Source organism: Lathamus discolor, unplaced genomic scaffold (genome assembly GCF_037157495.1).
Source record: "Lathamus discolor isolate bLatDis1 unplaced genomic scaffold, bLatDis1.hap1 Scaffold_89, whole genome shotgun sequence".
Classification (NCBI taxonomy): domain Eukaryota; kingdom Metazoa; phylum Chordata; class Aves; order Psittaciformes; family Psittacidae; genus Lathamus; species Lathamus discolor.
Window position 1 is genome coordinate 16,267 of NW_027069398.1, and position 27,618 is coordinate 43,884.

Consider the following 27,618-nt stretch of genomic DNA (forward strand, 5'->3'; position numbering starts at 1 on the left):
GGTGAATCTGAGTTCTGAGGGGGTAAATGGAGTCCTGAGGGGGTAAATCTGGGCTCAAATGGGGATAAATAGGGTCCTGAGGGGGTCCAATGGGGATAAATGGGGTCCTGAGGGGGTAAATCTGGGCTCCAATGGGGACAAATGGGGTCCGGAGGGGGTAAATCTGGGTCCTGAGGGGGTGAATCTGGGTTCTGAGGGGGTAAATGGAGTCCTGAGGGGGTAAATCTGGGCTCAAATGGGGATAAATAGGGTCCTGAGGGGGTCCAATGGGGATAAATGGGGTCCTGAGGGGGTAAATAGGGTCCTGAGGGGGTAAATCTGGGCTCCAATGGGGATAAATGGGGTCCTGAGGGGGTAAATCTGGGTCCTGAGGGGGTGAATCTGGGTCCTGAGGGGGTAAATCTGGGCTCCAATGGGGACAAATGGGGTCCGGAGGGGGTAAATCTGGGTCCTGAGGGGGTAAGTGGGGTCCTGAAAGGGTAAATCTGGGCTCTAATGTGGATAAATGGGGTCCTGAGAGGGTCCAATGGGGATAAATAGGGTCCTGAGGGGGTAAATCTGGGCTCCAACGGGGATAAATGGGGTCCTGAGGGGGTAAATCTGGGTCCTGAGGGGGTGAATCTGGGTTCTGAGGGGGTAAATGGAGTCCTGAGGGGGTAAATCTGGGCTCAAATGGGGATAAATAGGGTCCTGAGGGGGTCCAATGGGGATAAATGGGGTCCTGAGGGGGTAAATAGGGTCCTGAGGGGGTAAATCTGGGCTCCAATGGGGATAAATGGGGTCCTGAGGGGGTAAATCTGGGTCCTGAGGGGGTGAATCTGGGTCCTGAGGGGGTAAATCTGGGCTCCAATGGGGACAAATGGGGTCCGGAGGGGGTAAATCTGGGTCCTGAGGGGGTAAGTGGGGTCCTGAAAGGGTAAATCTGGGCTCTAATGTGGATAAATGGGGTCCTGAGAGGGTCCAATGGGGATAAATAGGGTCCTGAGGGGGTAAATCTGGGCTCCAACGGGGATAAATGGGGTCCTGAAGGGGTCCAATGTGGATAAATGGGGTCCTGAGGGGGTCCAATGGGGATAAATGGGGTCCTGAGGGGGTAAATAGGGTCCTGAGGGGGTAAATCTGGGCTCCAATGAGGATAAATGGGGTCCTCAGGGGGTAAATCTGGGCTCCAATGGGGATAAATGGGGTCCTGAGGGGGTAAATCTGGGCTCCAATGGGGATAAATGGGGTCCTGAGGGGGTCCAATGGGGATAAATGGGGTCCTGAGGGGGTGAACCTGGGTCCTGAAAGGGTAAATCTGACCTCCAAGGGGGATAAATGGCCTCACCCCCCCCCCCATACCCCCCCAAAAGGGGTTAAATTGGTATCTCCTGCCCCATAGAGAGGTGACACCCCCATTCCCCCCCCTCAAAGGGGTTCCATAGGGGCCCTGACCCCCATCTCCCCCCCCCGAAATCAGCCTCTTTTGGTGCTGCTCTTTATTGGGGGGGCCCCACCGGGCGCCGCCGGGTGCTGGGGGGGCCCCGGTTTGGGGGGGGGTTCTCGGTGGGGGGGGGCAGGAGGAAGGGCTGGAGCTGCAGGCGCTGCCGCAGGAGCCCCGTGAGCAGCAGCTCCGGGGAGGCCAAGGGCAGGCGGGAGCTCAGCGCCGGGGCCCAGCACCAGGCGTCCGCAGGGCAGGACACGACCACGCACCGGGGCTGGGGGGGGGGGGTAAAAATGGGGGTGAGGGTGGGGCACGGCGGCCCCTGATGTCAATGGGAACCCCCATTAAACATAATGGGGACCCCCAACATCAATGGGCACCCCTATTAAACATAATGGGATCCCCCAACATCAATGGGGACCCCCAACATCAATGGGCACCCCCCTTAAACATAATGGGATCCCCCAACATCAATGGGGACCCCCAACATCAATGGGCACCCCCCTTAAACATAATGGGGACCCCCAACATCAATGGGCACCCCCATTAAACATAATGGGATCCCCCAACATCAATGGGGACCCCCAACATCAATGGGCACCCCCCTTAAACACAATGGGGACCCCCAACAGCAATGGGCACCCCCCTTAAACCCAATGGAGACCCCCAACATCCATGGGCACACCCCTTAAACATAATGGGAACCCCCAACATCAATGGGCACCCCCCTTAAACACAATGGAGACCCCCAACATCAATGGGCACCCCCTTAAACACAATGGAGACCCCCAACATCAATGGGCAACCCTCAAACACAATGGGAACCCCCACCATCAATGGGCACCCCTTAAACCCAATGGGTAACCCCCAACCCAACGAGCACCCCTTAGACTCAATGGAGACCCCCATCATCAATGGGCACCCCTTAAACTCAATGGGCACCCCAAACCCAATGGGTACCCCCAAACCCAATGGAGACCCCCATCATCAATGGGTACCCCCAAACCCAATGGAGACCCCCATCATCAATGGGCACCCCCTAAACCCAATGGGTACCCCACCAGCCAGTGGAGACGCCCAACATCAGTGGGTCCCCATTAAACCCAATGGAGACCTCCATCATCAATGGGCACCCCTTAAACACAATGGAGACCCCCATCATCAATGAGCACCCCTTAGACCCAGTGGAGACCTCCATCATCAATGGGTACCCCTTAAATCCAATGGGCAACCCCCAACCCAATGGAGACCCCCATCATCAAACCTTACACCCAATGGGGACCCCCTGACAGCAATAGGCACCCCTTAAACACAATGGGAACCCCCAACATCAATGGCACCCTTTAAACCCAATGGATACCCCTTAAACCCAGTGGGCACCCCTTAAACCCAATGGAGACCCCCAACACCAATGGGCAGCCGTTAAACAAAATGGGCACCCCCAAACTCAATGGAGGCCCCCATCATCAATGGGCACCCCTTAATGGGCACCTCCAACCCAATGGATACCCCTTAAACCCAATGGAGACTCCCAACATCAATGGACACCCCCAAACTCAATGGCCATTTCCAAACCCAATGGGTACCCCTTAGACCCAATAGAGACCCCCAACAACAATGGGCACCCCTTAAACCCAATGGAGACCCCAACATCAATGAGCACCCCTTAGACTCAATGGGCACCCCTTAAACCCAATGGAGACCCCAACCCCAATGGGATCCCCCAATACCAATGGGGATGCTCCAAGACCTCTGTGACCCCCCCCAGCACCCAGCCCCCCCCCAACCCTCATTGGGACCACCGAGATCCCCCCCAAAAGGCTTTGAGGACCCCATTTCATCCCCTCCCTGGTGGCTTTGGGGCCCCTGCCCCATTGCTGGCCCCCTCACCCTATAGGTGCTGGGCATGGTGGGCAGGAAGGTGCCCCCGCTGCAGGTGATGATGTCCTTCATGTGCTCGGGCTCGGGGCGGACGCTGGGGGTGACGTGGATCTCATAGCCCTGAGGGGACAATGGGGGATAATGGGGACAATGGGGGGTAATGGGGACAATGGGGGGTAATGGGGACGAAGCCACTTTAAGAGGGGACCAGGACCCCTTCGGGACACCCTTGATGGGACCAAGTCAATGGGGCCACCATACGGCCATTGGGTGACGTGTTCGGCATTGAGTCCTCAATGGGGGCATTGGGGACCCATTGGGGACCATTAGGGACCACTGGGGACCCACTGAGATCCATTGGGGACCATTAGGGACCATTGGGGACCCATTGGGGACCCATTGGGGACCATTAGGGACCACTGGGGACCCGTTAGGGACCATTGGGGACCGATTGAGAACCATAGCAGGCCATTAGGGACCACTGGGGACCCATTGAGGACCATAGGGGGCAATTAGGGACTATTGGGAACCCATTGGGACCCACTGGGGACCATTGGAGACTATTAGGGACCATTAAGGACCCTTTGGGGACCTACTGGGGGCCATTGGGGACCAACGGAGAGCCCCATCATCAGTGGGTACCCCTTAAACTCCATGGGCACCCCTTAAACCCAATGGAGACCTCCATCGTCAGTGGGTACCCCTTAAACTCAATGGGCACCCCCAAACCCAATGGAGAGCCCCATCATCAATGGGTACCCCTTAAACCCAGTGGGCACTCCTGGACCATTGGGGTCCATTAGGGACCACTGGGGACCCACTGAGATCCATTGGGGACCATTGGGGTCCATTAGGGACCCACTGAGATCCATTGGGGACCATAAGGGACCCACTGGGGTCCATTAGGGACCACTGAGGACCCATTGAGGACCATAGGGGACCATTAGGTACCCATTGAGGACCATAGGGGACTATTAGGGACTATCGGGGACCATTGGGGACCCACTGAGGACCATTAGGGACCATTGGGGACCATTGGGTACCCATTGAAGACCATAGGGGACTATTAGGGACTATGAGGGACTACTGGGGACCCATTGAGGACCATTAGGGACCATTGGGGACCCACTGGAGTCCATTAGGGACCATTGAGGACCCATTGAGGACCATAAGATACTATTAGGGACCATTGGGGACCCATTGGGGTTCATTAGGGACCATTGGGGACCCATTGAGGACCATAGGGGACCCATTGGGGTCCATTAGGGACCATTGGGACCCATTGAGAACCATAGGGGACTATTAGGGACTATGGGGGACCATTGGGGACCCACTGGGGTCCATTAGGGACCATTGGGGACCCATTGAGGACCATAAGATACCATTAGGGACCATTGGGGACCCATTGGGGTCCATTAGGGACCATTGGGGACCATTAGGGACCATTGGGGACCCATTGAGGACCATAGGGGACCCATTGGGGTCCATTAGGGACCATAGGGGACCATTGGGGTCACCTGGAGCAGGGGGTGGCGGCGGGCGCGCTGCAGGGCCTGGGCCAGGCTGAAGCCGAAGTGCTGCTCCTGCTGCCGGTCCTGCACCAGGAAGGGGCCGGGGGCCAGGACGCGGCCACTGGTGGCACTCTGGGGACAACGGGGACAAGGCGGGTGGCACCAAAGGGGGCCCCATGGGCGCCCTGTCCCCATTGTGCCCACTGAACACAAGGATCCCATCCCACTGTCCCCAAGCTCTTCCCATTGTCCCTAAGCTCTTTCCATTGACCCCAATGGCCATCATGACCCCAATGACCACCATGACCCCAAGCTCTTCCCATTGTCCCTAAGCTCTTCCATTGTCTCCAAGCTCTTCCCATTGACCCCAATGGCCATCATGACCCCAATGGCCATCATGACCCCAAGCTCTTCCCATTGTCCCCAGTGGCCACCACGACCCCAATGGCCATCATGTTCTCCAGCTCTTCCCATTGTCCCCAATGGCCACCACGTCCCCAAGCTCTTCCCATTGTCCCAGTGGCCACCATGACCCCAAGCTCTCCCCATTGTCCCAGTGGCCAGCATGACCCCAAGCTCTTCCCACTGGCCCCAATGGCCACCACGTCCCCAAGCTCTTCCCATTGTCCCCAGTGGCCACCATGACCCCAATGGCCACCACGTCCCCAAGCTCTTCCCATTGTCCCCAGTGGCCACCATGATCCCAAGGCCCCCCCATGTCCCCAATGCCCCCCACATCCCCAAGGCCCCCTGTGTCTCCAGTTCCCCCATGTCCCCAAGTGTCCCCTGACCCCCATAGGACCTGATGGAGCCACTCGGGGGTGACGATGGGGACGCCGCGAGCCACCGCGCACAGGAACTTGAGGGTGCGCCGGATGCGGTCGGTGACCAGGTGGATGCAGTCGAACACCGAGGTGGCCACGGACCCCCCCAGGGAGCCCAGGGCCACCTCCATGGCCTTGGAGGCCACCAGGCCTGTGAAGAGAACCTGGGGACACGATGGGGATACAATGGGGACACAATGCGGATACAATGGGGACACGATGGGGACACAATAGGGACAAGATGGCGATACAATGGGGACACAATGGGGACACAATGGGGATACAATGGGGATACAATGGGGAAGCAATGGGGATACAATGGGGACACAATGGGGATACAATGGGGACATGATGGGGACATGATAGGGATACAATAGGGACAAGATGGAGATACAATGGGGACACAATGGGGATACAATGGAGATACAATGGGGACACAATGGGGATATAATGGGGACATAATGAGGACGCAATGGGGATATAATGCGGATACAATGCAGATACAATGCGGATACAATGGGGATGCAATGGGGACACAATGGGGATACAATGGGGATATAATAGGGACACAATGGGGATACAATGGGGACACAATGGGGATACAATGGGGATATAATGGGGATACAATGGGGACACAATGGGGATATAATGGGGACACAATGGGGATATAATGGGGACACAATGGGGATACAATGCAGATACAACAGGGACACAGTGGGGACACAATGGGGACAGGATGGGGACACGTTGGGGACACAATGGGGATACAGTGGGGACACAATAGGGACACAGTGGGGATACAATAGGGATACAATGAGGACACAATGGGGATACAATGTGAATATAATGGGCACACAGTGGGGACACAATGGGGACAGGATGGGGACACAATGGGGATACAATGGGGACACAATGGAGATACAATGGGGACACAATGGAGATACAATGGGGACACAATGGGGATATAATGGGGACACAATGGGGATATAATGGGGATACAACGGAGATACAATGCAGATACAACTGGGACACAATGGCGATACAATGGGGACACAATAGAGATAAAATGGGAACACAATAGGGATACAATGGGGACACAATAGGGATACAATGAGGACACAATGGGGATACAACGGGGACACAATGGGGATACAATGTGGATATAATGGGGACACAGTGGGGACAGGATGGGGACACAATGGGGATACAATCGGGACACATTGGTGACACAATGGGGTGACACTGGGGACACAATGGAGAAACAATGGGGACACAATGGGGACTCAATGGGACACAATGGGGGACACAATGGGACTGCCATGGGGTGACACTGGGGACACACTGGGGAACTCCCCAAGGTCCTGACCCCCCTTCCCCATCCCATAATACCTTCGGGGGGGAGGAGCCAAGGCTGCGCCGGGGGCGGAGCTGCGGTGCCTCCACCTCTATGGGCTCCTCCTCCTTATCCTAGGGGGGTGGAGCCACTGCGTTAGGCCACGCCCGCAGCCTGCTCTCCACCAATCAGCAACGCCCGCACCCCACCTTAGCCCCACCCACCACCCTTTAGGTCCCGCCCCCCTCAGGCCACACCCACCTGCGCTCTCCTCCGTGATTGGCTGGTCCTTGCTCGCCGGGGGCGTGGCTTGGCCGGTGGGGGGCGTGGCTCCGCGAGGTGGCGCGCCAAGAGGCGGGGGCTGCGCCGCAAGGAGGCGGGGCCAAGGGCAGCCCCGCCCACCACCCCCCTCCTCCGCTGAGGCCACGCCCCCTTTAGCTCCGCCCCCTCGGCTCCTGGCCAGGCGGTGGCTGCGGCGGGGGCCCTGTGGGATTGGTGGTGGGGGTCAGTGACGTCACAAAAAGAGGATTGTGACGTCACAATGAGGAGGGGCGGAGCTTACGCAAAGCCCCTCCCCACTCACCTCCTCCTTGGTCCCCTCCTTCGGGGGGGCCGGGGGGGGCGGTTGGGGGGGCTCTTCCTCCTCTTCCTCCTCCTCTTGGGGGGGGCAGAAGAGCTGAGTGGGCTCCTCGGGGTCCCAACCTTGGGGTGAACCTGGGGGGGGGACACACACATTTGGGGGTGAACCAGGGCTCTATGGGGGGTACCCAGGCCCATTGGGTGTACCCCAAGATGGGGTGGACACCCAGATATGGGGGGACGACACCCAAATATGGGGGGGGGGGCACATTGGAAGGGAGCCAAGTATCTGGTGATGGGGACCCCCAGGAGACCATGGGGGACCCCCGCATGTGCAGAGGGGCTCCATAGAACATGGGGGTACCCCCATGGGTCCAGGGCACCCACCCTGGTCTGCTGGAGGCAGGAAGCTCTGGGTGGGCTCCAGGAAGAGGTCAACATCTGGATGGGGAAGAGGAAGAAGAGACCATGAGGGGGGACCCCAACATCTGGGGGGACCCCATAAAGGAGGGGGGGCACAGGCGGGGGGACCCCCCCACTTACCATCGCTGTCGCTCTCTGTCCCATCGGCACCACCGGAACACGAGTCCAGATGTGGGGATTTGGGGGTGGAAGCGTCCATTGGCACAGCTGGAATCGGCGCCGGGGTCTTGCCATTGTGTCCCTGGGCCCCAACATCTGGATTCGGGGCCGCCGGGGGTGGGCTTGGGGGCGCCACATCTGGATCTGGGACAGGCACATCTGGATTTGGGGCCGCCACATCTGGATCTGGGGTCACCACATCTGGATTTGGGGTTGCCACATCTGGATCTGGGACAGTCACATCTGGATTTGGGGTCGCCACATCTGGATTTGGGGCCACCACATCTGGATCTGGGACATTCACATCTGGATTTGGGGCCACCACATCTGGATCTGGGATCACCACATCTGGATTTAGAGCTGTCACACCTGGACTTCGGGTTGCCACATCTGGATTTGGGGCCTTCATGTCTGGACCTGGGGTCACCACATCCGGACCTGGGGTCACCACATCCGGATCTGGGGCTTCCACATCTGGATTTGGGGCCTTCATGTCTGGACCTGGAGTCACCACAGCTGAATTTGGGGCTTCCACATCTAGATTTGGGGCCCTCACATCTGGACTTGGAGTCACAGCATCTGGATTTGGGACCTTAGCATCTGGCTTTGGGGTCGCCACATCTGGATTTGGGGTCACAGCACCTGGATTTAGAGCGTTCACACCTGGACTTCGGGTTGCCATATCTGGATTTGGGGTCGCCACATCGGGATTTGGGGCCTTCACATCTGGACTTGGGGTCACCACATCTGGATTTGGGGCTTCCACATCTGGATTTGGGGCTTCCACATCTGGACTTTGGGTCGCCACATCTGCATTTAGAGCCTCTACATCAGGACTTCGGATCGCTACATCTGGATTTGGGGCCCTCACATCTGGACTTGGGGCTGCCACATCTGGATTTGGGGCCCTCGCATCTGGACTTGGGGCCGCCACATCTGGATTTGGGGCCCTCACATCCGGACTTGGGGCGACCACATCTGGATCCGGGCTTCCGTCGTCGCGGCTCGGGATCCTCCCTACGCCGCTCCTGGATTCTGGGGCCCTCTTCCAGCTGTTTGGGGCCGTCTCGGCGCCGCTGCTCGCAACATCTGGATGGGCCAAGGTCCAGAACCGGATGCGGCTCCGGAGCTCCCGAACATCCGGCGTCGGAGCCACCTCCCCCCCATCGGTGTCGCTGCTGGGGGGGGAAACAGCTGGATCGGGGCGCACGGTCCCAACATCTGGAATCGGGCTCTCCAGCACCACCGCCGGGGCCTTCCAGGGCTGAAGAAAGCATTGGGTCAGGTCCTCATCTTCCACATCAGTATCAGCGTCCACCCCTTGGGGCCCCCCAACATCTGGCTTGGGCGTCTCCGCCACCAAGACGTGCTCCTTGCGCCACATCTGGGGTTCGGCACAGCCAACATCTGGGCTCTCCCCATCCTCCTCCACATCTGTATCGCTCTCCACCAAGAGCCCGGCCTGGGGCCTTGGCCCAGGCAGGGGGGGGGTCTCGGGCGCCACATCTGGATCGGAGGCGTCCCCCTCCACATCTGTATCGCTCTCCCCAGCTGGGGGCTCGGCCTTCACAGCTGGCTCTCCGGGGGGGCCAACATCTGGACGGGCTCCTTCCTCCTCCTCCTCCACATCTGTATCGCTGTCCACCGCCAGCAGCCGGTACCCAGGGTGGGGGGGGGCCAACAGCTGGGCGGCCACCGGGGGGGGCCGCAACATCTGGATGGGGCTCCTCGCCCTCCGCGTCCGTGTCGCTGTCCACCGCCAGCAGCCAGGCTCCGTTATCAGGGCCCCCCACATCTGGACCGGGGCCGTCCGCCGCCACATCTGGCTGGCGCCTCACCTCCCTATGGGGGCTGAGGTGAAGGGGAGCCCCCCCCCAACCCCTGCTCCCTGCCAGATGTGGCCCATCTGCACCCGCATCCTTCCGGGGGTCCGGGGCGGGGAGCGGCCCCACATCTGGATCCGGGCTACTGGGGGCCCCCAGGCGCTGCCTTTTGGTACCCCCCACATCTGGATCCGGGCTGGGGGGGGGCGCAGCCGCTGGGTGCAGCCGCCCCCCCCTCCCCGGGGCTCCGGCAGCGCTTCCGGATGCTCCGAACATCTGGGCGCACATCTGGCTCCTCCGCCGCTGGTCCCTGCCCTAGGGAGGCCACAGCTACTTGGGGGGGGGGGGGGCTTTAGGGCACCCCAATACTTGAATTGGGGGGGGGGGGGGCGGGGCAGGACCTACCAGTGCCCCCCATGGTGCTGAGGCTTTGGTGGTGCCTTCGGTGCATGGTCTGGGGGGGCAACAACAACTGCCCCATAGAAACAATTGCCCCCCTCCCCCAGTCACCCCCAAACCATCCCCCCCCCCCAACGTGTCTAACCACTCTAAATAGCCCCTTGGCTTCTAAATGCCCCAGGGACCCCCCCAACTGCCCCGTATGACCCCAAACTGCCCCAAAAGGCCCCCAGCTGCCCTATATGACCCCAAACTGCCCCTCGACCCCCCCCCCCAACTGCCCCATATGACCCCGAACTGCCCCAGGGACCCCCCACCTGCCCCAAAGACGCCCCCAAACTGCCCCATATGACCCCCAACTGCCCCTCAACCCCCCCCAACTGCCCCATATGACCCCAACTGCCCCAAAACTGCCCCATATGACCCCAAACTGCCCCTCGACCCCCCCCAAACTGCCCCATATGACCCCAAACTACCGCATATGACCCCAAACTGCCCCACAAGGCTCCCAGCTGCCCCATAGGACGCCAAACTGCCCTGGGGACCCCCAACTGCCCCATATGACCCCCAACTGCCCCTCAACCCCCACCAACTGCCACATATGACCCCAAACTACCCCATATGACCCCCAACTGCTCCACAAGGCCCCCAACTGCCCCATAGGACCCCCAAATGCCCCACAAGGCCCCCAACTGCCCCATAGGACCCAAAACTGCCCCTCAACCCTCCCCCAACTGCCCCATATGACCCCAAACTGGCCCTCGACCCCCCCCCAACTGCCCCATATGATCCCAAACTGCCCCATATGACCCCAAACTGCCCCACCCCCAACTGCCCATAGGACCCCAAACTGCCCCATAGGACCCCCAATTGCCCCTCGACCCCCACCAACGGCCACATATGACCCCAAACTGCTCCTCGAAACCCCCCCCAACTGCCCCATAGGACCCCAAATGCCCTACAAGGCCCCCAACTGCCCCATAGGACCCCAAACTGCCCCATAGGACCTGAAACTGGCCCTCGACCCTCCCCAACTGCCCCATATGACCCCAAACTACCCCACAAGGCCCCCAACTGCCCCACAGAGCCCCAAACTGTCCCTCGACCCTCCTCCAACTGCCCCATATGACCCCAAATTGGCCCTCGACTCCCCCCAAACTGCCCCATAGGACCCCCAACTGCCCCATAGGACCCCAAACTGCCCCATAGGACCCCAAACTGCCCCATAGGAACCCCAGCTGCCCCATAGGACCCCAAACTGCCCCATAGGACCCCAAACTGCCCCTCGACCCCCCCCAACTGCCCCCTATGACCCCCAAGTGCCCCATGCAACCCCCCCAGCCCTCCTCCAGGGCCGCCATCACTCACCCCTCCCGCGCCATCGGAGCCCAAGCCCCGCCTCCCTCACCCCATTGGCCAGCCCGTCCACGCATCCCCGCCCATCGGTCACGCCATTGGCTCCCGCGCACGTCGGTAAAGAGAGGCGGAGGGGCGGTCCTCCGAGGGGAGGGGGCGGTGCTAAAGGAGCCCGTCCAATGGGAGCGCGGCGGGAGGGTGGTGCTGACCAATGGGAGCGCGGGGCCGGGCGGCACCGCCTTGTGTATATGAGGCGCCGCGGGGCCGCCCGAGCCGCCATTGCTGCCGCCGACCGCCGCCGCTGCACTCAGCGCTCGGGTCTTAAAGGGGCCGCTCCACCGCCACGCTCCATCCACGACCGGGTGGGCCCCACCGCTCCGGCACCGTCACCGCGCACCGCCACCATGAGGGAGATCGTCCACATCCAAGCGGGACAATGCGGCAACCAGATCGGGGCCAAGGTGAAGGGCGGGGGGGGGGGCTGCAGCGGGACACAGGGGTGGGCCCCCCCCCCCCCTTCATCCCTCCCACCGCGGCGCGGCCCCTTTAAGAAGCCCCTCCCCTCAACCCAGACAAAGGCGGACCCGAATCGGGGTGATTTTAGCCCAAAACGACGCCTTTCCCTCCCGCGAAGGGGAATCGAGCGGTTTTGCCCCAAAAGCGAAGCGCTTCGGCCCAAAATGGAGGTTTTTGGCCTCAAAACGTGCCCCCCCCCCCCCACTTATCACGCGGCTCAAAATGGCGGTTTCCCGCCGCGCCTCAGGGGAGCGGCGCCCGAAAGCGGCTCAAAAAGCGCCGGATTTTGCCCCAAAACCCCTCTTTTTTACCCCAAAACGGCTGCTTTTTCCTGCCTAAAACACCTTTTCGAGGTATTTTCCCCCAAAACGTCAGGTTTTGGCCCGATTCGCCCATTTCCAGCGTTAATGCCCCAAAATGACGGGATTTAGCCCCAAAATGGGAGTTTCCCCGCGCGAACTGTGCTTTAAAATCCCAAATTGCGTTGGTTTTACCCCAAAAGCGCATCCATCCGCCCCTTCGCTGCGTTTCCAGTCGCGTTTTTGCCCTAAAAAGCCCTTTTCCGACCCTTTCAAACCGGTTTTTTACCAAAATCCGCCTTTTTCGGCGTTAAAATGGAGGTTTGTACCCCCAAAATTAAGCTTTTTGCCCCCAAAACCGGGGCGTGGCGCCCCCCGGGGCTTCGGCAACCAAAAAGGGGGTTTTCTACCCCAAAAATAACGAGATTTAAGCCCAAATGAAGCTTTGCACCCCCAAAACAGGGGCGTGCCGGCCCTCAAGGGGCTCTTGGCTCCAAAATGGGCTTTTTTCGCCCCAAAACCGCGCTTCTTTGTCCCAAAATGGCGATTTTCTTGAACAGCCTTAAAATAGGGGGTGGGTTGGTAAAAATAGAGGTTTTTTAGCCCCTAAATCGAAGGTTTTGGCCTCAAAATGGAGTTTTCAGTGCCCAAAGGGGGGTTTTCACCAGCGGAGGAAGCTTTGTTCTCTATGAGGAAAACTTGAGCCCTAAAATCCGCATTTTTGCCCCCAAAAGGGAGATTTTCTCCTCGAAATGAAGCTTTTTTGCCCCAAATCATGGGTTTTGACCCCAAATTATGGGGTTTAGCCCCAAAATGGGGTTTTTTAGCGCTAAAAGAAGCCTTTTTGCCCCAAAAGTGCCAAAGTGGTGCTTTCCCCCCCGCCCAGGAAGAGCTTTGTTCTCAGAAACAGCATTTTCCCGTCCCCAAAAAGGAGCTTTTTTGCCCCAAAAGGGCCTTTTGAGTGGGAAAAAAGAGCTTTTCGGCCCCAAAAAGGGTTTATTTCAGCCCCAAAAGGTGCTTCTGCTGCTAAAAGCAGGGCGATCCCACCCCAAAATGGAGGAATCCAGCCCCAAAATGGAGGGCTGCGGCTGAAGAATCGCATCTTTGTGCTCCCAAAAAGCAGCTTTTCTGCCCCAAATTCCGCCGGTTTGGGCCCAAATTAGCACTTTTTTACTCCTAAATTCGGTTTTTTTAACGCAAAATGATGCTTTGAGCCCCAAAATGACTGTTTTAGGCCCCAAAACGGGCTCTTTTCCACGCCGGAATGGTCTTATTGCTGCTTCACAATAGGGGTTGTCCGCTTTTAACCTGGTTTTTAGCCCCAAAACGAGTGGTTTTCGGCCCAAAATCAACCTTTCCCTTCAAAAATGATGCTTTTTGACCTAAAATCCACGTTTTCAGCCCCAAAACAGCTCCTTTGTGTCTCCTACCAACTTTGCCCCCCCCCCCAATGGAGGCTTTGAGCCGCAGAATGCGATCTTTGTTCTTCAAAACGCCTCAAATGAGCTTTGTGGACGCCAAATTTCACCCCAGAAATGGGGTTTTCAACCCCCAAAAAGCTGTTTTTCGCCCCAAAATCCCTTTTTCCACCCAAAAATTCCTGTTTTTTCCATGTTTTCAGCTCGGAATGGAAACCTTTTTGTTCCCAAGCCACATTTTATAGCCTTAAAATGGCATTTCCCCCCCCCAAAATTAGTTGTTTTTATTCCCCAAATGGACTTTTCCGTCCCATTATGACCATTTTAGTCACAAAATCCCCTTTTTCCACCCCAAACCACCATTTTCAACCAAAAAGAGCCTTTTTAACCTCGCTGAGCTCCAGAAAATGCACCTTTTCAGTGTCCAAAACGATGCTTTTTAACCCAGATCGCCTTTTTTAACCCCTTTCTTCACTGTCAGCCCCAAAATTGGGGGGTTTGGACCCATTTTCACCTTTAGGGCGTGGCTCTGCCCCCCCCCCCCCCAATGACCTTGAATTGGGGGGGTTGGGGTCCCCATTGCCTCCCAAGGGGCACATTTTGGGGCCAAACCCCTTGATATTGGCACTTCCCCGTTTACGAGGGGTGGGTTTGGGGGCAGAAAAGGGTAAATTTGGGGGAAAAAGCGGCATTTTTGGAGGCGCCGCCATTCAAACCCTGCTTCCGGTTCCCGCCCGCCCGTTACTTTGGCCACGCCCCCTCTGCAGCCACCGAAGCCACGCCCCTCTCGGAGGGCTCCACCCCCATTGGTCGGCCTCCTTGCGGCCCCTCCCATGCGATCAAGCCACGCCCCCCCTCCCGTTCTACTCTCCCCACCCCTTGGGCTGGCTCCTCCAGTCAGCTTCCAAAGCTCAACCCCTCCCAGCCAATGGGGCTTCTCCTCCCCGTTAAGCTCCACCCCCTTTTAAATCACAGCTCTCTTCATTCATCCCCAGCCCCTATGGGACCAAGGGGAGGGGTGGAGCCTTCTTGGTTCCTCCCCTCTCATTGGAGGGGAAAGGAAAGGGGGCGGGGCCTCGTTTTGACACCCCCCTCCCCTTTCTTCTCCCCCCCCCAATTAGTTCTGGGAGGTGATCAGCGATGAGCACGGCATCGACCCCACCGGCACCTACCATGGAGACAGCGACCTCCAGCTCGACCGCATCAGTGTCTACTACAATGAGGCCACCGGTAGGATGTCCCCATCACCACCATGTCCCCATCACCACCATATCCCCATTGCCACCACGTCCCCATCACCATATCCCTATTGCCACCATGTCCCCATCACCACCACGTCCCCATCATCACCACGTCCCCACTATCATATCCCCATCACCATCACGTCCTCATCACCATGTCCCCATTGCCACCATGTACCCATCACCATCACATCCCCACCATCATCACGTCCTCATCACCATGTCCCCATTGCCACCATGTACCCATCACCATCACATCCCCACCATCATATCACCATCACGTCCTCATCACCATGTCCATATTGCCACCATGTCTCCATCATCACTGTGTCCCCACCATCATGTCCCCATCACCACCACGTCTTCATCAACACGTCCCCACCGTGTCCCCATTGCCACCGTGTACCCATCACCACTGTGTACCCATCACTGCTGTGTCTCCACCATCATATCTCCATCACCACCACATCCCCATCACCACCATGTCCCTATTATCGTGTCCCCACCACCATATCCCCATCACCACCATGTCCCCATCACATCCACATCATCGTTTCCCCATCACCACGTCCCCATCATCATGTCCCCATCACCACCACATCCCCATCACCGTGTCCCCACCATCATATCCCCATCATCGTCATGTCCTCATTACTGTCTCTCCAATATATCCCCATCACCACCACATCCCCATCACCACCATTTCTCCATTATCGTGTCCCTACCGTCATACCCCCATCACCACCATGTCTCCATCACATCCCCATCATGGTGTTCCCATCACCACCATGTCCCCACCATCATATCCCCATCATCACCACATCCCCGTCACCATGTCCCCACCACCCCATCCCCATCATCACCACATCCCCATCACCACGTCCCCATCATCACCACATCCCCATCACCATGTCCCCACCACCAAGTCCCCATCATCACCACATCCCCATCACCATGTCCCCACCATCACGTCCCCATCAGCACCACATCACCATGTCCCCACCACCACATCCCCATCATCACCACATCCCCATCACCATGTCCCCACCACCACATCCCCATCATCACCACATCCCCATCACCATGTCCCCACCACCACATCCCCATCATCACCACACCCCCATCACCATGTCCCCAACACCATGTCCCCATCACCACCACATCCCCATCACCACCACATCCCCATCACCATGTCCCCACCACCACATCCCCATCATCACCACACCCCCATCACCATGTCCCCAACACCATGTCCCCATCACCACCACGTCCCCATCATCACCACATCCCCATCACCATGTCCCCAACACCACGTCCCCATCATCACCACATCCCCATCACCATGTCCCCACCACCTCACCACCACGTCCCCATCATCACCACATCCCCATCACCATGTCCCCACTACCCCATCCCCATCATCACCACACCCCCATCACCATGTCCCCAACACCATGTCCCCATCACCACCACATCCCCATCATCACCACATCCCCATCACCATGTCCCCACCATCACGTCCCCATCACCACCACATCCCCATCCCCACCCCACCTTGGTGACACGGTGCTGTCCCCAGGGGGGAAGTATGTGCCGAGGGCCATCTTGGTGGACCTGGAGCCTGGGACCATGGACTCGGTGCGCTCAGGACCCTTTGGGCAGATCTTCAGGCCGGACAACTTTGTTTTTGGTGAGTGCCCGTCTCCTGTGCGGTGCCCATCTTGGCCATTGCCTTCATTGGGTGGCCATCACCATGGGGTTGGCTGGTGGACCCCCACTGCAGTGGGTCCCCATTCACACATCCCTCCTCAATGCCCCTCAAGTGCTTGGCACAATGGGGCAGGTCCTTGTTGTCCCCTTCTTGGTGGCCATGGTCTCCTGTGATGTCCCCCAGTTGGGTTTTGAGGTCCCCATAGGGGTTGTGGGGCCCCACATTAGGTTAAAGAGGGTTGTGGAGGACGTGGGTGTCTTGTAGCAGCTCAGGGTGCCCATGGAGGTACCCAAGTGGGGGGGATCCTCAAGAAGGGTCCCCAAGGAGGTTGATGGAGACCCACAAGGATGGGATCAAGGTCTCTATGGGGGGGTCAAGGTTGGCTTTGAAGGCCCCCAGCAATGGGATGGGTGCACCCAAGGTCTTTAAATGGGGTTGGGGGTGTTGGGAGGAGGATGATGGTGACTCCCCCCCCCAAATGTGTTGTCTCCCCCCCCTCCCCAGGTCAGAGCGGTGCCGGCAACAACTGGGCCAAAGGCCACTACACAGAAGGGGCCGAGCTGGTGGATTCGGTGCTGGACGTGGTACGGAAGGAAGCGGAGAGCTGCGATTGCCTCCAAGGCTTCCAACTGACCCATTCCTTGGGGGGGGGCACGGGCTCCGGCATGGGCACCCTCTTGATCTCCAAGATCCGCGAGGAATATCCCGACCGCATCATGAACACCTTCAGCGTGGTGCCCTCGCCCAAGGTGTCGGATACGGTGGTGGAGCCTTACAACGCCACCTTGTCGGTGCATCAGCTGGTGGAGAACACGGATGAGACCTATTGCATCGACAACGAAGCCCTTTACGACATCTGCTTCCGTACCCTCAAGTTGACCACCCCGACTTACGGGGACCTCAACCACCTCGTTTCGGCCACCATGAGCGGGGTCACCACTTGCCTACGCTTCCCCGGCCAACTCAACGCCGATCTCCGGAAGTTGGCCGTCAACATGGTCCCGTTCCCTCGGCTCCACTTCTTCATGCCTGGCTTCGCTCCGTTGACATCCCGAGGGAGCCAACAATACCGGGCCTTAACGGTACCGGAGCTCACCCAACAGGTCTTTGACGCCAAGAACATGATGGCCGCCTGCGACCCGCGCCACGGGCGTTACTTGACGGTGGCGGCCGTGTTCCGGGGCCGGATGTCCATGAAGGAAGTGGATGAGCAGATGTTGAACGTGCAGAACAAGAACAGCTCCTACTTTGTGGAATGGATCCCCAACAACGTGAAGACGGCCGTGTGCGACATCCCCCCCCGCGGCCTCAAGATGGCCGTCACCTTCATCGGCAACAGCACAGCCATCCAAGAGCTCTTCAAGAGGATCTCGGAGCAGTTCACGGCCATGTTCCGCCGCAAAGCCTTCCTCCATTGGTACACGGGCGAGGGCATGGACGAGATGGAGTTCACCGAGGCCGAGAGCAACATGAACGACCTGGTCTCCGAGTACCAACAGTACCAAGACGCCACCGCCGAGGAAGAGGAGGACTTCGGCGAAGAGGCCGAAGAAGAAGCCTGAAGGGACGGAGGTGGCTTGGCCATGGATGGAGAACACCCCCCCCCCCCCCGCCCCTTCAATGTCCTTGGAGAGCCTTCATCGTCCTCGTCTTCCGTTGTCATCCTCAGAGCCCCCCCCCCCGCCCCGGCCTTGGTGGCATCGGGGTCGTCGTCCTGTGCTGCGCTGGTGTCATCGGGGAGCGTTTGGTCTTTGTTGTGTGTGTGTCCCCCCCCCTGCCCCATCCTGCTCTTTGGAATGGTGCTGGTCTTCATCCTCCTCCTCCTCAGGGAGCTGGGGTCCGGCAGGAGAAAGCTCTTTGGTACTGGAGAGCCTTCATCCTTCGTCATGGTCAATGGAGAGTCCTTGTCCATCATGGTCAATGGAAGAGCCTTCATCATGGTCAATGGAGAGCTCTTGTCCATCATGGTCAATGAAGAGTCCTTGTCCTTTGTCATCGTCAGTGAAGAGCCCTCGACCATCATCATCCTCACCAGAGAGACCCAACTCTTCATCACGGTTCCCAAAGAACCTTCATCATCGTCAAGGAAGAGCCTTCATGCTCAATGAAGAGCCTTCATCCTTCACCATGGTCAATGGAAGAGCCCTTGTCCGTTATGGTCAATGGAAGAGCCCTTGCCCTTCATCATGGTCACCAGAAATACCCAACTCTACATCATGGTCTCCAAAGAGCCTTCATCATCGTCAAGGAAGAGCCCTTGTCCATCATGGTCAATGAAGAGCCTTCATCCTTCACCATGGTCAGTAGAAGAGCTCTTGTCCATCAGGGTCAATGGAAGAGCCCTTGTCCTTCATCATGGTCAATGAAGAGTCCTTGTCCTTCATCATGGTCACCAAAGAGCCTTCATCATCGTCAAGGAAGAGCCCTCATCCTTCATGGTCAATGAAGAGCCTTCATCATGGTCAATGGAAGAGCCCTTGTCATTATGGTCAATGGAAGAGCCCTTGCCCTTCATCATGGTCCCCAAAGAGCCTTCATCATCGTCAAGGAAGAGCCCACGTCCATCATGGTCAATGAAGAGTCCTCGTCCTTCATCACGGTCTCCAAAGAGCCTTCATCATGGTCAATGGAAGAGCCCATGTCCATCATGGTCAATGGAAGAGCCCTCATCCTTCATCATGGTCCCCAAAGAGCCTTCATCATCATCAAGGAAGAGCCCGCGTCCACCGTGGTCAATGAAGAGCCTTCATCCTTCACCGTGGTCAATGGAAGAGCCCTCATCCACCACCATCATCATCGTCACCACCACAGCGTCCCAGCACCCTCATGGGCACTGAGGAGCCTCCACTTCATCCCCATCACCCGAGGCCACCGCGTCCCCACCGCCGGGGGGGTGACACCGCTAAATTATTGCCATCCCCCCCCCCCCCCCAAAATGGGCTCTCCCATCCCCTCCCCCCCCCCCCGTGTCCCCTCCCTTCATTTTGGGCCATTTTTCCCTTTTTAACCTTTTTCCCCTTTATTTTTTGTTGGTTGGGTTTTTTTTTTTCATATTGAAAAGCCGCCCCGGGGCCAGGAATAAACCCGGGATGGAAAATTCCCCCCCCCTCGCCTTGTCCCATGTCCTTGGTCCCCCTTTCCCTGCCCCATAGCACTTGGGGGTCACCAGTGGCCCTTGAGTGGGGTCCCCAAAGGCATCAGGAAGGAGCCAGGCCTGGGGTGGGTGCAGCAGCTTTAATGATGGGGGGGGACGTGGGGACACATCCCCCCCCCACTTTGGGGACAAGCCAGGCCCTGGGGTGGTGGCACTTGGGTGACAGAGGCTGTGGGGTGGTGGCCCCATGGGGACAATGGGCTCTGGGTTGGTGGCCCCATGGGGACAATGGGCTCTAGGGGGCTGTAGGCACTATGGGGACATGGGGTTGATGGCCCCATGGGGACAATGGGCTCTCATTGATGGCACCATGAGGACATAGGATTCTACATTGATGGCCCCATGGGGACAATGGGCTTGGGGTTGGTGGCACCATGGGGACAGGGGTTCCAGGGGGTTGTGGGCACTATGGGGACATGGGGTTGATGGCCCCATGGGGACATGGGTTCTACACTGGTGGCACCATGGGGACAATGGGCTCTCATTGATGGCACTATGGGGACATGGGGTTGGTGGCCCCATGGGGACAATGGGCTCTCATTGATGGCACCATGGGGACATGGGTTCTACACTGGTGGCACCATGGGGACAATGGGCTCTAAGGGGCTGTAGGCACTATGGGGACATAGGGTTGGGGTTGATGGCACCATGGGGACAATGGGCTCTAGGGGGCTGTAGGCACTATGGGGACATGGGGTTGATGGCACCATGGGGACAATGGGCTCTGGGTTGGTGGCACCATGGGGACAATGGGCTCTCATTGATGGCACCATGGGGACATGGGTTCTACACTGGTGGCCCCATGGGGACAATGGGCTCTAGGGGGCTGTAGGCACTATGGGGACATGGGGTTGGTGGCACCATGGGGACAATGGGCTCTGGGTTGGTGGCACTGTGGGGACAACGGGCTCTAAGGGGCTGTAGGCACTATGGGGACATAGGGTTGGGGTTGATGGCACCATGGGGACAATGGGCTCTAGGGGGCCGTAGGCACTATGGGGACATGGGGTTGGTCGCCCCATGGGGACAATGGGCTCTAGGGGGCTGTAGGCACTATGGGGACATGGGGTTGGTGGCCCCATGGGGACAGTGGGCTCTCATTGATGGCACCATATGGACATGGGTTCTACGTTGGTGGCCCCATGGGGACAAGGCTCGAAGGGGTTGGTGCCCCTTTGGTGTCCCCATCACCCCTGGCACTCGCTCTTCTTCTGGCTGCCCTATGGGGACAGAAAGGACCCTGAGGAGCTGCCCCCAGGCACGGGTACCCCCCCCCCCTTGTCCCCATTGTCCCCAAGGGCAGACCTGGGTGATGCTGACGCCGCTCAAGGCCTCGATGGCGCTGGGCAAGCGCGTGACCACGTCCAGGACCTCCCCCGGCAGCCGCGAGACCCCCATGGGCCCGGAGGCGCCGGCCACCAGCGTCACCCGGCGCGTCCCCAGCAGCGGCTGCGCCACCGCCTCGGCCGCCTGCCCCCGCAACAGGCCCGGGTCAGCCCGGAACGGGGCTGCGGGGCCCCGGATACCCCCAAATCGCCCCCAGAATGAGAGCGCAGCGCCCAAAATACCCCCAAATCGCCCCAAAATACCCAAAAATGAAAGTGCATCGCCCAAAATACCCACAAATCGCCCCAAAATGCCAGAAAATGAGAGCGCAGCGCCCCAAATACCCACAAATCACCCCAAAACACCCAAAAATGAGAGCGCAGCGCCCAAAATACCCCCAGATCACCCCAAAATGCCAGAAAATGAGAGCGCAGCGCCCAAAATACCCCCAAATCGCCCCAAAATACCGAAAAATAAAAGTGCAGCACCCAAAATACCCACAAATCGCCCCAAAATACAAAAAAATGAGAGCACAGCGCCCAAAATACCCAAGTCACCCCAAAATACCCAAAAATGAGAGCGCAGTGCCCAAAATACCCCCAAGTCACCCCAAAACACCCAAAAATGAGAGCGCAGCGCCCAAAATACCCCCAAATTGCCCCAAAATACCCAAAGATGAGAGCGCAGCGCCCAAAATACCCACAAATCACCCCAAAACACCCAAAAATGAGAGCGCAGCGCCCAAAATACCCCCAAATTGCCCCAAAATACCCAAAAATGAGAGTGCAGCGCCCAAAATACCCCCAAATACCGAAAAATGAAAGTACAGCACCCAAAATACCCACAAATCACCCCAAAACACCAAAAAATGAGAGTGCAGCACCCAAAATAATCCCAAATAACCCTAAAATACCCAAAAATGAGAGCGCAGCGCCCAAAATACCCTCAAATCACCCCAAAATACCCTGAAATAAGAGCACAGCACCCAAGATACCCCAAATCACCCCCAAAATGCCCATAAATAAGAGCACAGCACCCAAAATACCCCCAAAATACCCCGAGATAGGAGCGCAGCACCCAAAATACCCCCAAATCACCCCAAAAATAAGAGCACAGCACCCAAAATACCCCAATCACCCCCAAAATGGGGGTGCAGGACCCAAAATATACCCCAAAATAGGAGTGCACACCCCAAATACCCCCAAATCGCCCCCAAATACCCCAACATGAGTGCGCAGCACCCAAAATACCCCCAAATCGCCCCAAAAAAACTGAGCTCAGCACCCAAAATACCCCCAAATCACCCCAAAATAAGGGTGCAGGACCCAAAGTACCCCCAAATCACCCCAAAATAAGGGTGCAGGACCCAAAGTACCCCCAAATCACCCCAAAATGAGGGTGCAGGACCCAAAATACCCCCAAATCACCCCAAAACAGGAGCGCAGCACCCAAATACACACACTACCACCCCCCCCCCCCCAGCCCCTATGTTCCATACCAAGGACCCCACCTCCATGGGGGGGGGACGGACCCCAAAATACCCCATGGGGACCCCCAAACCCTCCCTTTTGGGCCCCCCCAAGCCAGCCCCATACCTGGGGCAGGCGCTGCAGCACCATCTCCACCACGGCCGCCTCCTGGTACTGCCCAAAGGCTTCAGCCTTGGCCGCCGCTTGCGCTGCTTCTGCCCTGGCCCGGGCGGCCACGGCGGCTGCTTTGGCCGCCCCTGTCACCTGCAGGGGACCCCCGAGCCCCCGCCCCACACATTGGGGTCGGGGGGGGGGGCTCTGACCCACACTTGGGGGGCAGAGCCCCATAAGTGGATGTGTGGTGACTCCCCCCCCCCCCCCCCCCAAACTCACCCTCATGGCTTCGGCTTCTGCCTCTGCCTGCAGGATCAGCTGGGACCTGGAGGGCGGAGCGTCAGAGGGGGCGTGGCTTCATGGGGAGGAGCCCTAAGGGGCGTGGTTTGCAGTGGGAGGGGCTTGAGGGGGTGTGGTTTCGGGGGCGTGGCTCCTTTTTGAGGGCAAGGCGGTGATGGGACCCCTCTTAAAGAGGGTGTGGCTTGGTAAAGCTCTCTTAAAGGGGCAATGGCATCAAGTTAGGCAGTAGGTCCCACCAGTGAGGGTTGGAGGACTGGGACGGGGCTCCCTCTTAAAGGGGCAATAGCATCAAGTTAAGCAGTGAATCCACCAATGAGGCTTGGTGGAATGGGATGGCGCTCCCTCTTAAAGGGGCAATGGCATCAGGTTAGGGAATAGGTCCCACCAATGAGGCTTGGAAGACTGGGATGGGGCTCCCTCTTAAAAGGGCAATAGCATCAAATTACAGAATGGGTACCACCAATGAGGCTTGGAAGACTAGGACAGGGCTCCCTCTTAAAGGGGCAATGGCATCAGATTAGGCAGTGGGCTACACCAATGAGGCTTGGTAGAGCGAGACGGGCTCCCTCTTAAAGGGGCAACAGCATCAAGTTAGGCAGTGGGTCCCACAAATTTGGGGGTGGGGCTTAGTAGACTGGGATGAGGCTCCTGCTTAAAGAGGAAATGGCATCACGATAGTGGGTCCCACCAATGAGGGTGCAGCCTGGTAAAGCTCTTACAGGTGCAATAGCATCAAGTGCAGTAGCATCCCACCAATGAGGCTTAGTAGAATAGGGCGGGGCTCCCTCTTAAAGGGGCAATGGCTTGGGAGACTGAGTTGGGGCTCTCCCTTAAAGAGGCGACACTGCCCTTAAAGGGGCCACGTCCTCACCGCTGCGCCTCGGCCAGGCGCTCGAGCCGGTACCGCTCGGCCTCGGCCGGTTTGCGGACCGTGGCCTCCAGCTCCAGCTCCCGGCGCCCGATCTCGTGCTCCTGCAGCTGCGCCCGCTGCGCCCGCTCCACCACCAGCACCTGCGCCCGCTGCTCCTCGATCTGCTGCTTCGTCTTTGCCACCTACACCCCCCCCCCAAAAAGGGACACCCAATGGGTGGGGGGCACCCCAGTGTTAAGGGGAGAAGCCACCATTGGGGTGGGTTAGGGGGGACCACGATGCTTGGTGGGGGGGACAAAGCATCCTGGGAGACGCAGCTCTTGGATGGGGGGATGTAGGGATCTAAAGGATGGGGGTATCCAGGAGAGGGACCAAGTGTGGACCAAGGGATGTGGGGGGGAGGCAAACACACACACAGAGGGGCTATGGGGCACCATGGAAGGGGTTGGGGGGGGTGGTACCTGCAGCTCATAGGCCAGGTCGGCCGTGGCCTTGCGGGCGCTGATGGCAGCGTCGCACTGAGCCTGCTGCAGCTCGAAGTCGCGCTGGGCACGAGCCATGGCCGCCTCGCTGAGCAGCTGCGCCGAGACCTGCTCCTGCCGGGCACGGGCCTCCTATGGGGGGGGGGGCACAGAGAGGGGCATCGTGGGCACGGGGACATTGAAGGGGTTGGGGGGATGCCAATGGGGTGCGGGGCTCACGCGGATCCCGGCGTCCCTCTTGGCCTCGGCCTCTCCGACGCGGGCGTCGCGCTGCACTTGTGCTGTGCGGCCCTTGCCCAGGGAGTGCAGGTAGTCCTGGGGACAGGGGGACAAGGGGACAAGGTCACCCCCCACTGTCCCACCGGCCATAGGAGACAGTGGGGGATGGCCCTGGGCTTGTGTGGTGTCCCCAGGGTCGCTGTCGTCATCCATTGTTCCCCTCCCCATATCCACATCCCTTGGCCACTGATCCTATCCCCATGTCCCCATCCCCAAATCCCCATCCCTTGGCCACTGTCCCCATCCCTACATCCCCATCCCCATATCCCTGTCCCTTGGCCACTGTCACCACCCCCATGTCCCCATCCCCATGTCCCCATCCCCATATCCCCATGCCATGCCCACTGTCCCCATCACCATATCCCCATCGTTTGGTCCCTGTCCCCATCCCCACATCCTCATCCCATGTCCACTGTCCCCATCCCTATATCCCTACTCCCACATCCCCATCCCTATATCCCCATTCCCATATCCCCATCCCATGCGCACCGTCCCCATCCCCATGTCCCCATCCTTTGGTCCCCGTCCCAATCCCTGCCTGTCCCCACCATGTCCCCAGTGCCACCTGGTCATCATGGATGTCCTTCAGGGTGTAGCTGACCACGCTGATGCCCATATTGACCAGGTCGGATGAGGCCACGTTGAAAACCTGCTCCGAGAACTTCTGCCGGTCCTTATAGATCTCCTATGGAATAGGCGGAGCTTAGGGATGCAGGGGGTGGAGCTTCAAGGGTGGGGACCCAATCAGAGCAAAGCTTCAATGGTCAGGAGCCAATTGCAGCAGGGCGTCCATTGGGACTTAGGGATGAATGGGGCTTTAAAGGGGGCTGTGTCGTGCCCCCCCCTTACCTCCACGGTCATGTGGGCCATGATGGCGCGCTGGTGGCCCTCCAGGGTCTCCAGGGCGATCTGGGCGATCTCAGCCTCCGACTTGCCCAGGAACATTTGGCAAGCGGCCGCCAGCATCTCCTTGTTCTGCCCCTGGATCTTCACCTGCTCCCAGCGGGGGCCCATTCAGCCTCGTACCCCCCACCCCCTTTAAGGCCGATGGGATGCGGCCCCTTTAAGAAGCTGCTCCTCCATAGGGGCCTATTTAAGAGTTTAAGATTGAGGGCGAAACCACCATGGTGGGGATTAGGGGGGTGCATTGCCCTTTTAAGAGGGGGCTGCACCTCTTGTACAGGGACCCACCACTACAAGCCCCTTATGGGGGGGGGGGGGGGTGTGTGTTCACAACAGCAGGACCCATTTAAGGGAGGGAGTCTTAATAGAGAGGAGGAAGAGGAAGGGAACAAGGAAAGGATCCCTCCCCCCCAGCCCCTCATTGAAGGGGGGTCCACACCATGGCAGGACCCTTTTAAGGGGGGGAGTCTTAATGGAGGGGAGGAAGAGGAAGGGGACAAGGAAAGGATCCCCCCCCAAAGAAGATGATTCCCCCCCCCATCAAACCCCTTATAGAGGGGGGGTCCTCACCATGGCAGGACCTTTTTAAGGAGGGGTCTTAATAGAGGGGAAGAAGAAGACAAGGAAAAGGATCCCCCCCCCCTCCAAGCCCCTTATAGAGGGAGGGGTCCTCACCATGGCAGGACCCTTTTAAGGGGGGGTCTTAATGGATAGGAGGAAGAGGAAGGGGAGAAAGAAGATGATCCCCCCCCCTCATCAAGCCCCTTACAGAGGGGGGGTCCACACCATGGCAGGACCCTTTTAAGGGGGGGGGGTTGTCTTAATGGACGGGAGGAAGAAGCAGGGGAGAAGGAAGGGGATTTCCCCCCCCCCCCCCCCCCAGCAGCATTGGGTGGGTCCCACTTAAAAGGGGCTGTACCAAGTGCATGGGGAAGCGGGGGGGGGTACCTGCGCGATGCCGGTGACGGAGATGGGCACCCCATGGCGGGTGTACACCTTCTCGCTGCGCACGTTGAGGGTCAGCGTGTTGAGGGAGATCCTAAGGGGGGGGGGACGGACACAGCTCCAAGCGCTGCTCCCAATTCCCTATGGATAACAACACCCCCCCCCCCAATTCCTCACCTTTGGATCTGCTGCAGGCACGGCACCACCAGCACCCTGCCCCCGGCCACCATGACGGGGGGGCTGCGGCAGAAACCTGTGGGGACGGCCGCTGTCATGGACGGATCCAAAGCGGGGGGGGGGGGGGGGGGGATGATATGGATGGGAAGGGGGGGGGGTTATGGATGATAAAGGTGGGGGCGGGGGGATCGCGGCTCACCCGACACCACCATGGCCTCGTTGGGGCCACACGTGAAGAACATCGCGGCGGGGACCCGGCCTGAGGCGCGGTGATGGCCGCCGAACCCCCCCCCCCCCCCTTCAAGGCGGAGTAGCACCTCCCTGTTCTACCCAGCAACCGATGGCGTCACGGGAGCCCCGCCGCTCCCATTGGCTGCGCCGCAGAAAGGGCGGGAAGGAGGGAGGGGAAAGGGAAGAAGGAGGACGGGCGCCATCTTGAGGCGCCGCCTCCATCTTGAGGCGCCGCCTCCATGTTGGGGTTGTGGGGCTGAGGCGGCTGTGGGGCGGGGGAAGGGGCTGGGCCAGCGCTTGGAGCCGCCTCCGAGGTCGAATGGGCGGAGGGGGTGGGTTTGGGGCCGGTGTGGGGGGGAGAAGGGGATGGGGGACGTCTCACATAGGGCTTTAAGGGGGGGGGTTCGCTGTGAGGTCCCAATATGGGGTCTCCTGTGAGGTGTTAACGGGGTTTTATCGCTGTCAAAGAGC

General features: G+C 58.9%; 3 protein-coding genes across 4 annotated transcripts; 1 reads left to right on the top strand and 2 right to left on the bottom strand.

The window, feature by feature from the left end:
* Positions 1-1,463: 1,463 nt before the first annotated feature.
* Positions 1,464-11,738, bottom strand: LOC136007037 (basic proline-rich protein-like). The gene is given in 13 exon segments (XM_065664976.1): positions 1,464-1,697; positions 3,314-3,424; positions 4,822-4,947; positions 5,618-5,803; positions 7,029-7,106; positions 7,234-7,350; positions 7,352-7,456; positions 7,556-7,686; positions 7,939-7,992; positions 8,095-9,327; positions 9,452-10,271; positions 10,362-10,410; positions 11,724-11,738. Coding segments are annotated over 13 exon segments (3,243 nt in total). The 5' UTR covers position 11,738; the 3' UTR covers positions 1,464-1,478.
* Positions 11,739-11,979: 241 nt separating this feature from the next.
* On the top strand, positions 11,980-20,497 carry LOC136007051 (tubulin beta chain). Its single transcript, XM_065664996.1, has 4 exons — positions 11,980-12,172; positions 15,066-15,174; positions 16,765-16,875; positions 17,401-20,497. The coding sequence occupies exons 1-4, from the start codon at positions 12,116-12,118 to the stop codon at positions 18,456-18,458; spliced, it is 1,335 nt and encodes a 444-aa protein (XP_065521068.1). The 5' UTR covers positions 11,980-12,115; the 3' UTR covers positions 18,459-20,497.
* LOC136007052 (flotillin-1-like) lies at positions 20,112-27,207 on the bottom strand. Of its 2 annotated transcripts, XM_065664998.1 has the most exons (12): positions 27,116-27,207; positions 26,917-26,992; positions 26,743-26,833; positions 25,741-25,884; positions 25,457-25,576; positions 24,832-24,927; positions 24,592-24,744; positions 24,131-24,312; positions 23,239-23,284; positions 22,972-23,109; positions 21,356-21,520; positions 20,112-21,270 (listed from the first exon to the last, which is right to left on the bottom strand). In XM_065664998.1, exons 1-12 carry the CDS (start codon positions 27,156-27,158, stop codon positions 21,238-21,240), a joined length of 1,287 nt encoding a protein of 428 aa, XP_065521070.1. In that variant the 5' UTR covers positions 27,159-27,207; the 3' UTR covers positions 20,112-21,237. The 2 variants fall into 2 exon arrangements, with proteins under 2 accessions (XP_065521070.1, XP_065521069.1); XM_065664997.1 differs by lacking the exon at positions 21,356-21,520.
* Between the last annotated feature and the right edge of the window lie 411 nt (positions 27,208-27,618).

What these genes read in the sequence shown, in the direction of transcription:
- LOC136007051 (XM_065664996.1), top strand. Translation starts at nt 12,116, where the DNA reads ATGAGGGAGATCGTCCACATCCAAGCGGGACAATGCGGCAACCAGATC. An exon ending in CTACTACAATGAGGCCACCG is followed by an intron (nt 15,175 to 16,764) that starts GTAGGATGTCCC and finishes TGCTGTCCCCAG; the next exon opens with GGGGGAAGTATGTGCCGAGG. An exon ending in GCCGGACAACTTTGTTTTTG is followed by an intron (nt 16,876 to 17,400) that starts GTGAGTGCCCGT and finishes CCCCCTCCCCAG; the next exon opens with GTCAGAGCGGTGCCGGCAAC.
- LOC136007052 (XM_065664998.1), bottom strand. Translation starts at nt 27,158, where the DNA reads ATGTTCTTCACGTGTGGCCCCAACGAGGCCATGGTGGTGTCGG. An exon ending in TGCCTGCAGCAGATCCAAAG is followed by an intron (nt 26,834 to 26,916) that starts GTGAGGAATTGG and finishes CCCCCCCCTTAG; the next exon opens with GATCTCCCTCAACACGCTGA. An exon ending in ACCTGGCCTATGAGCTGCAG is followed by an intron (nt 24,313 to 24,591) that starts GTACCACCCCCC and finishes GGGGGGGTGTAG; the next exon opens with GTGGCAAAGACGAAGCAGCA.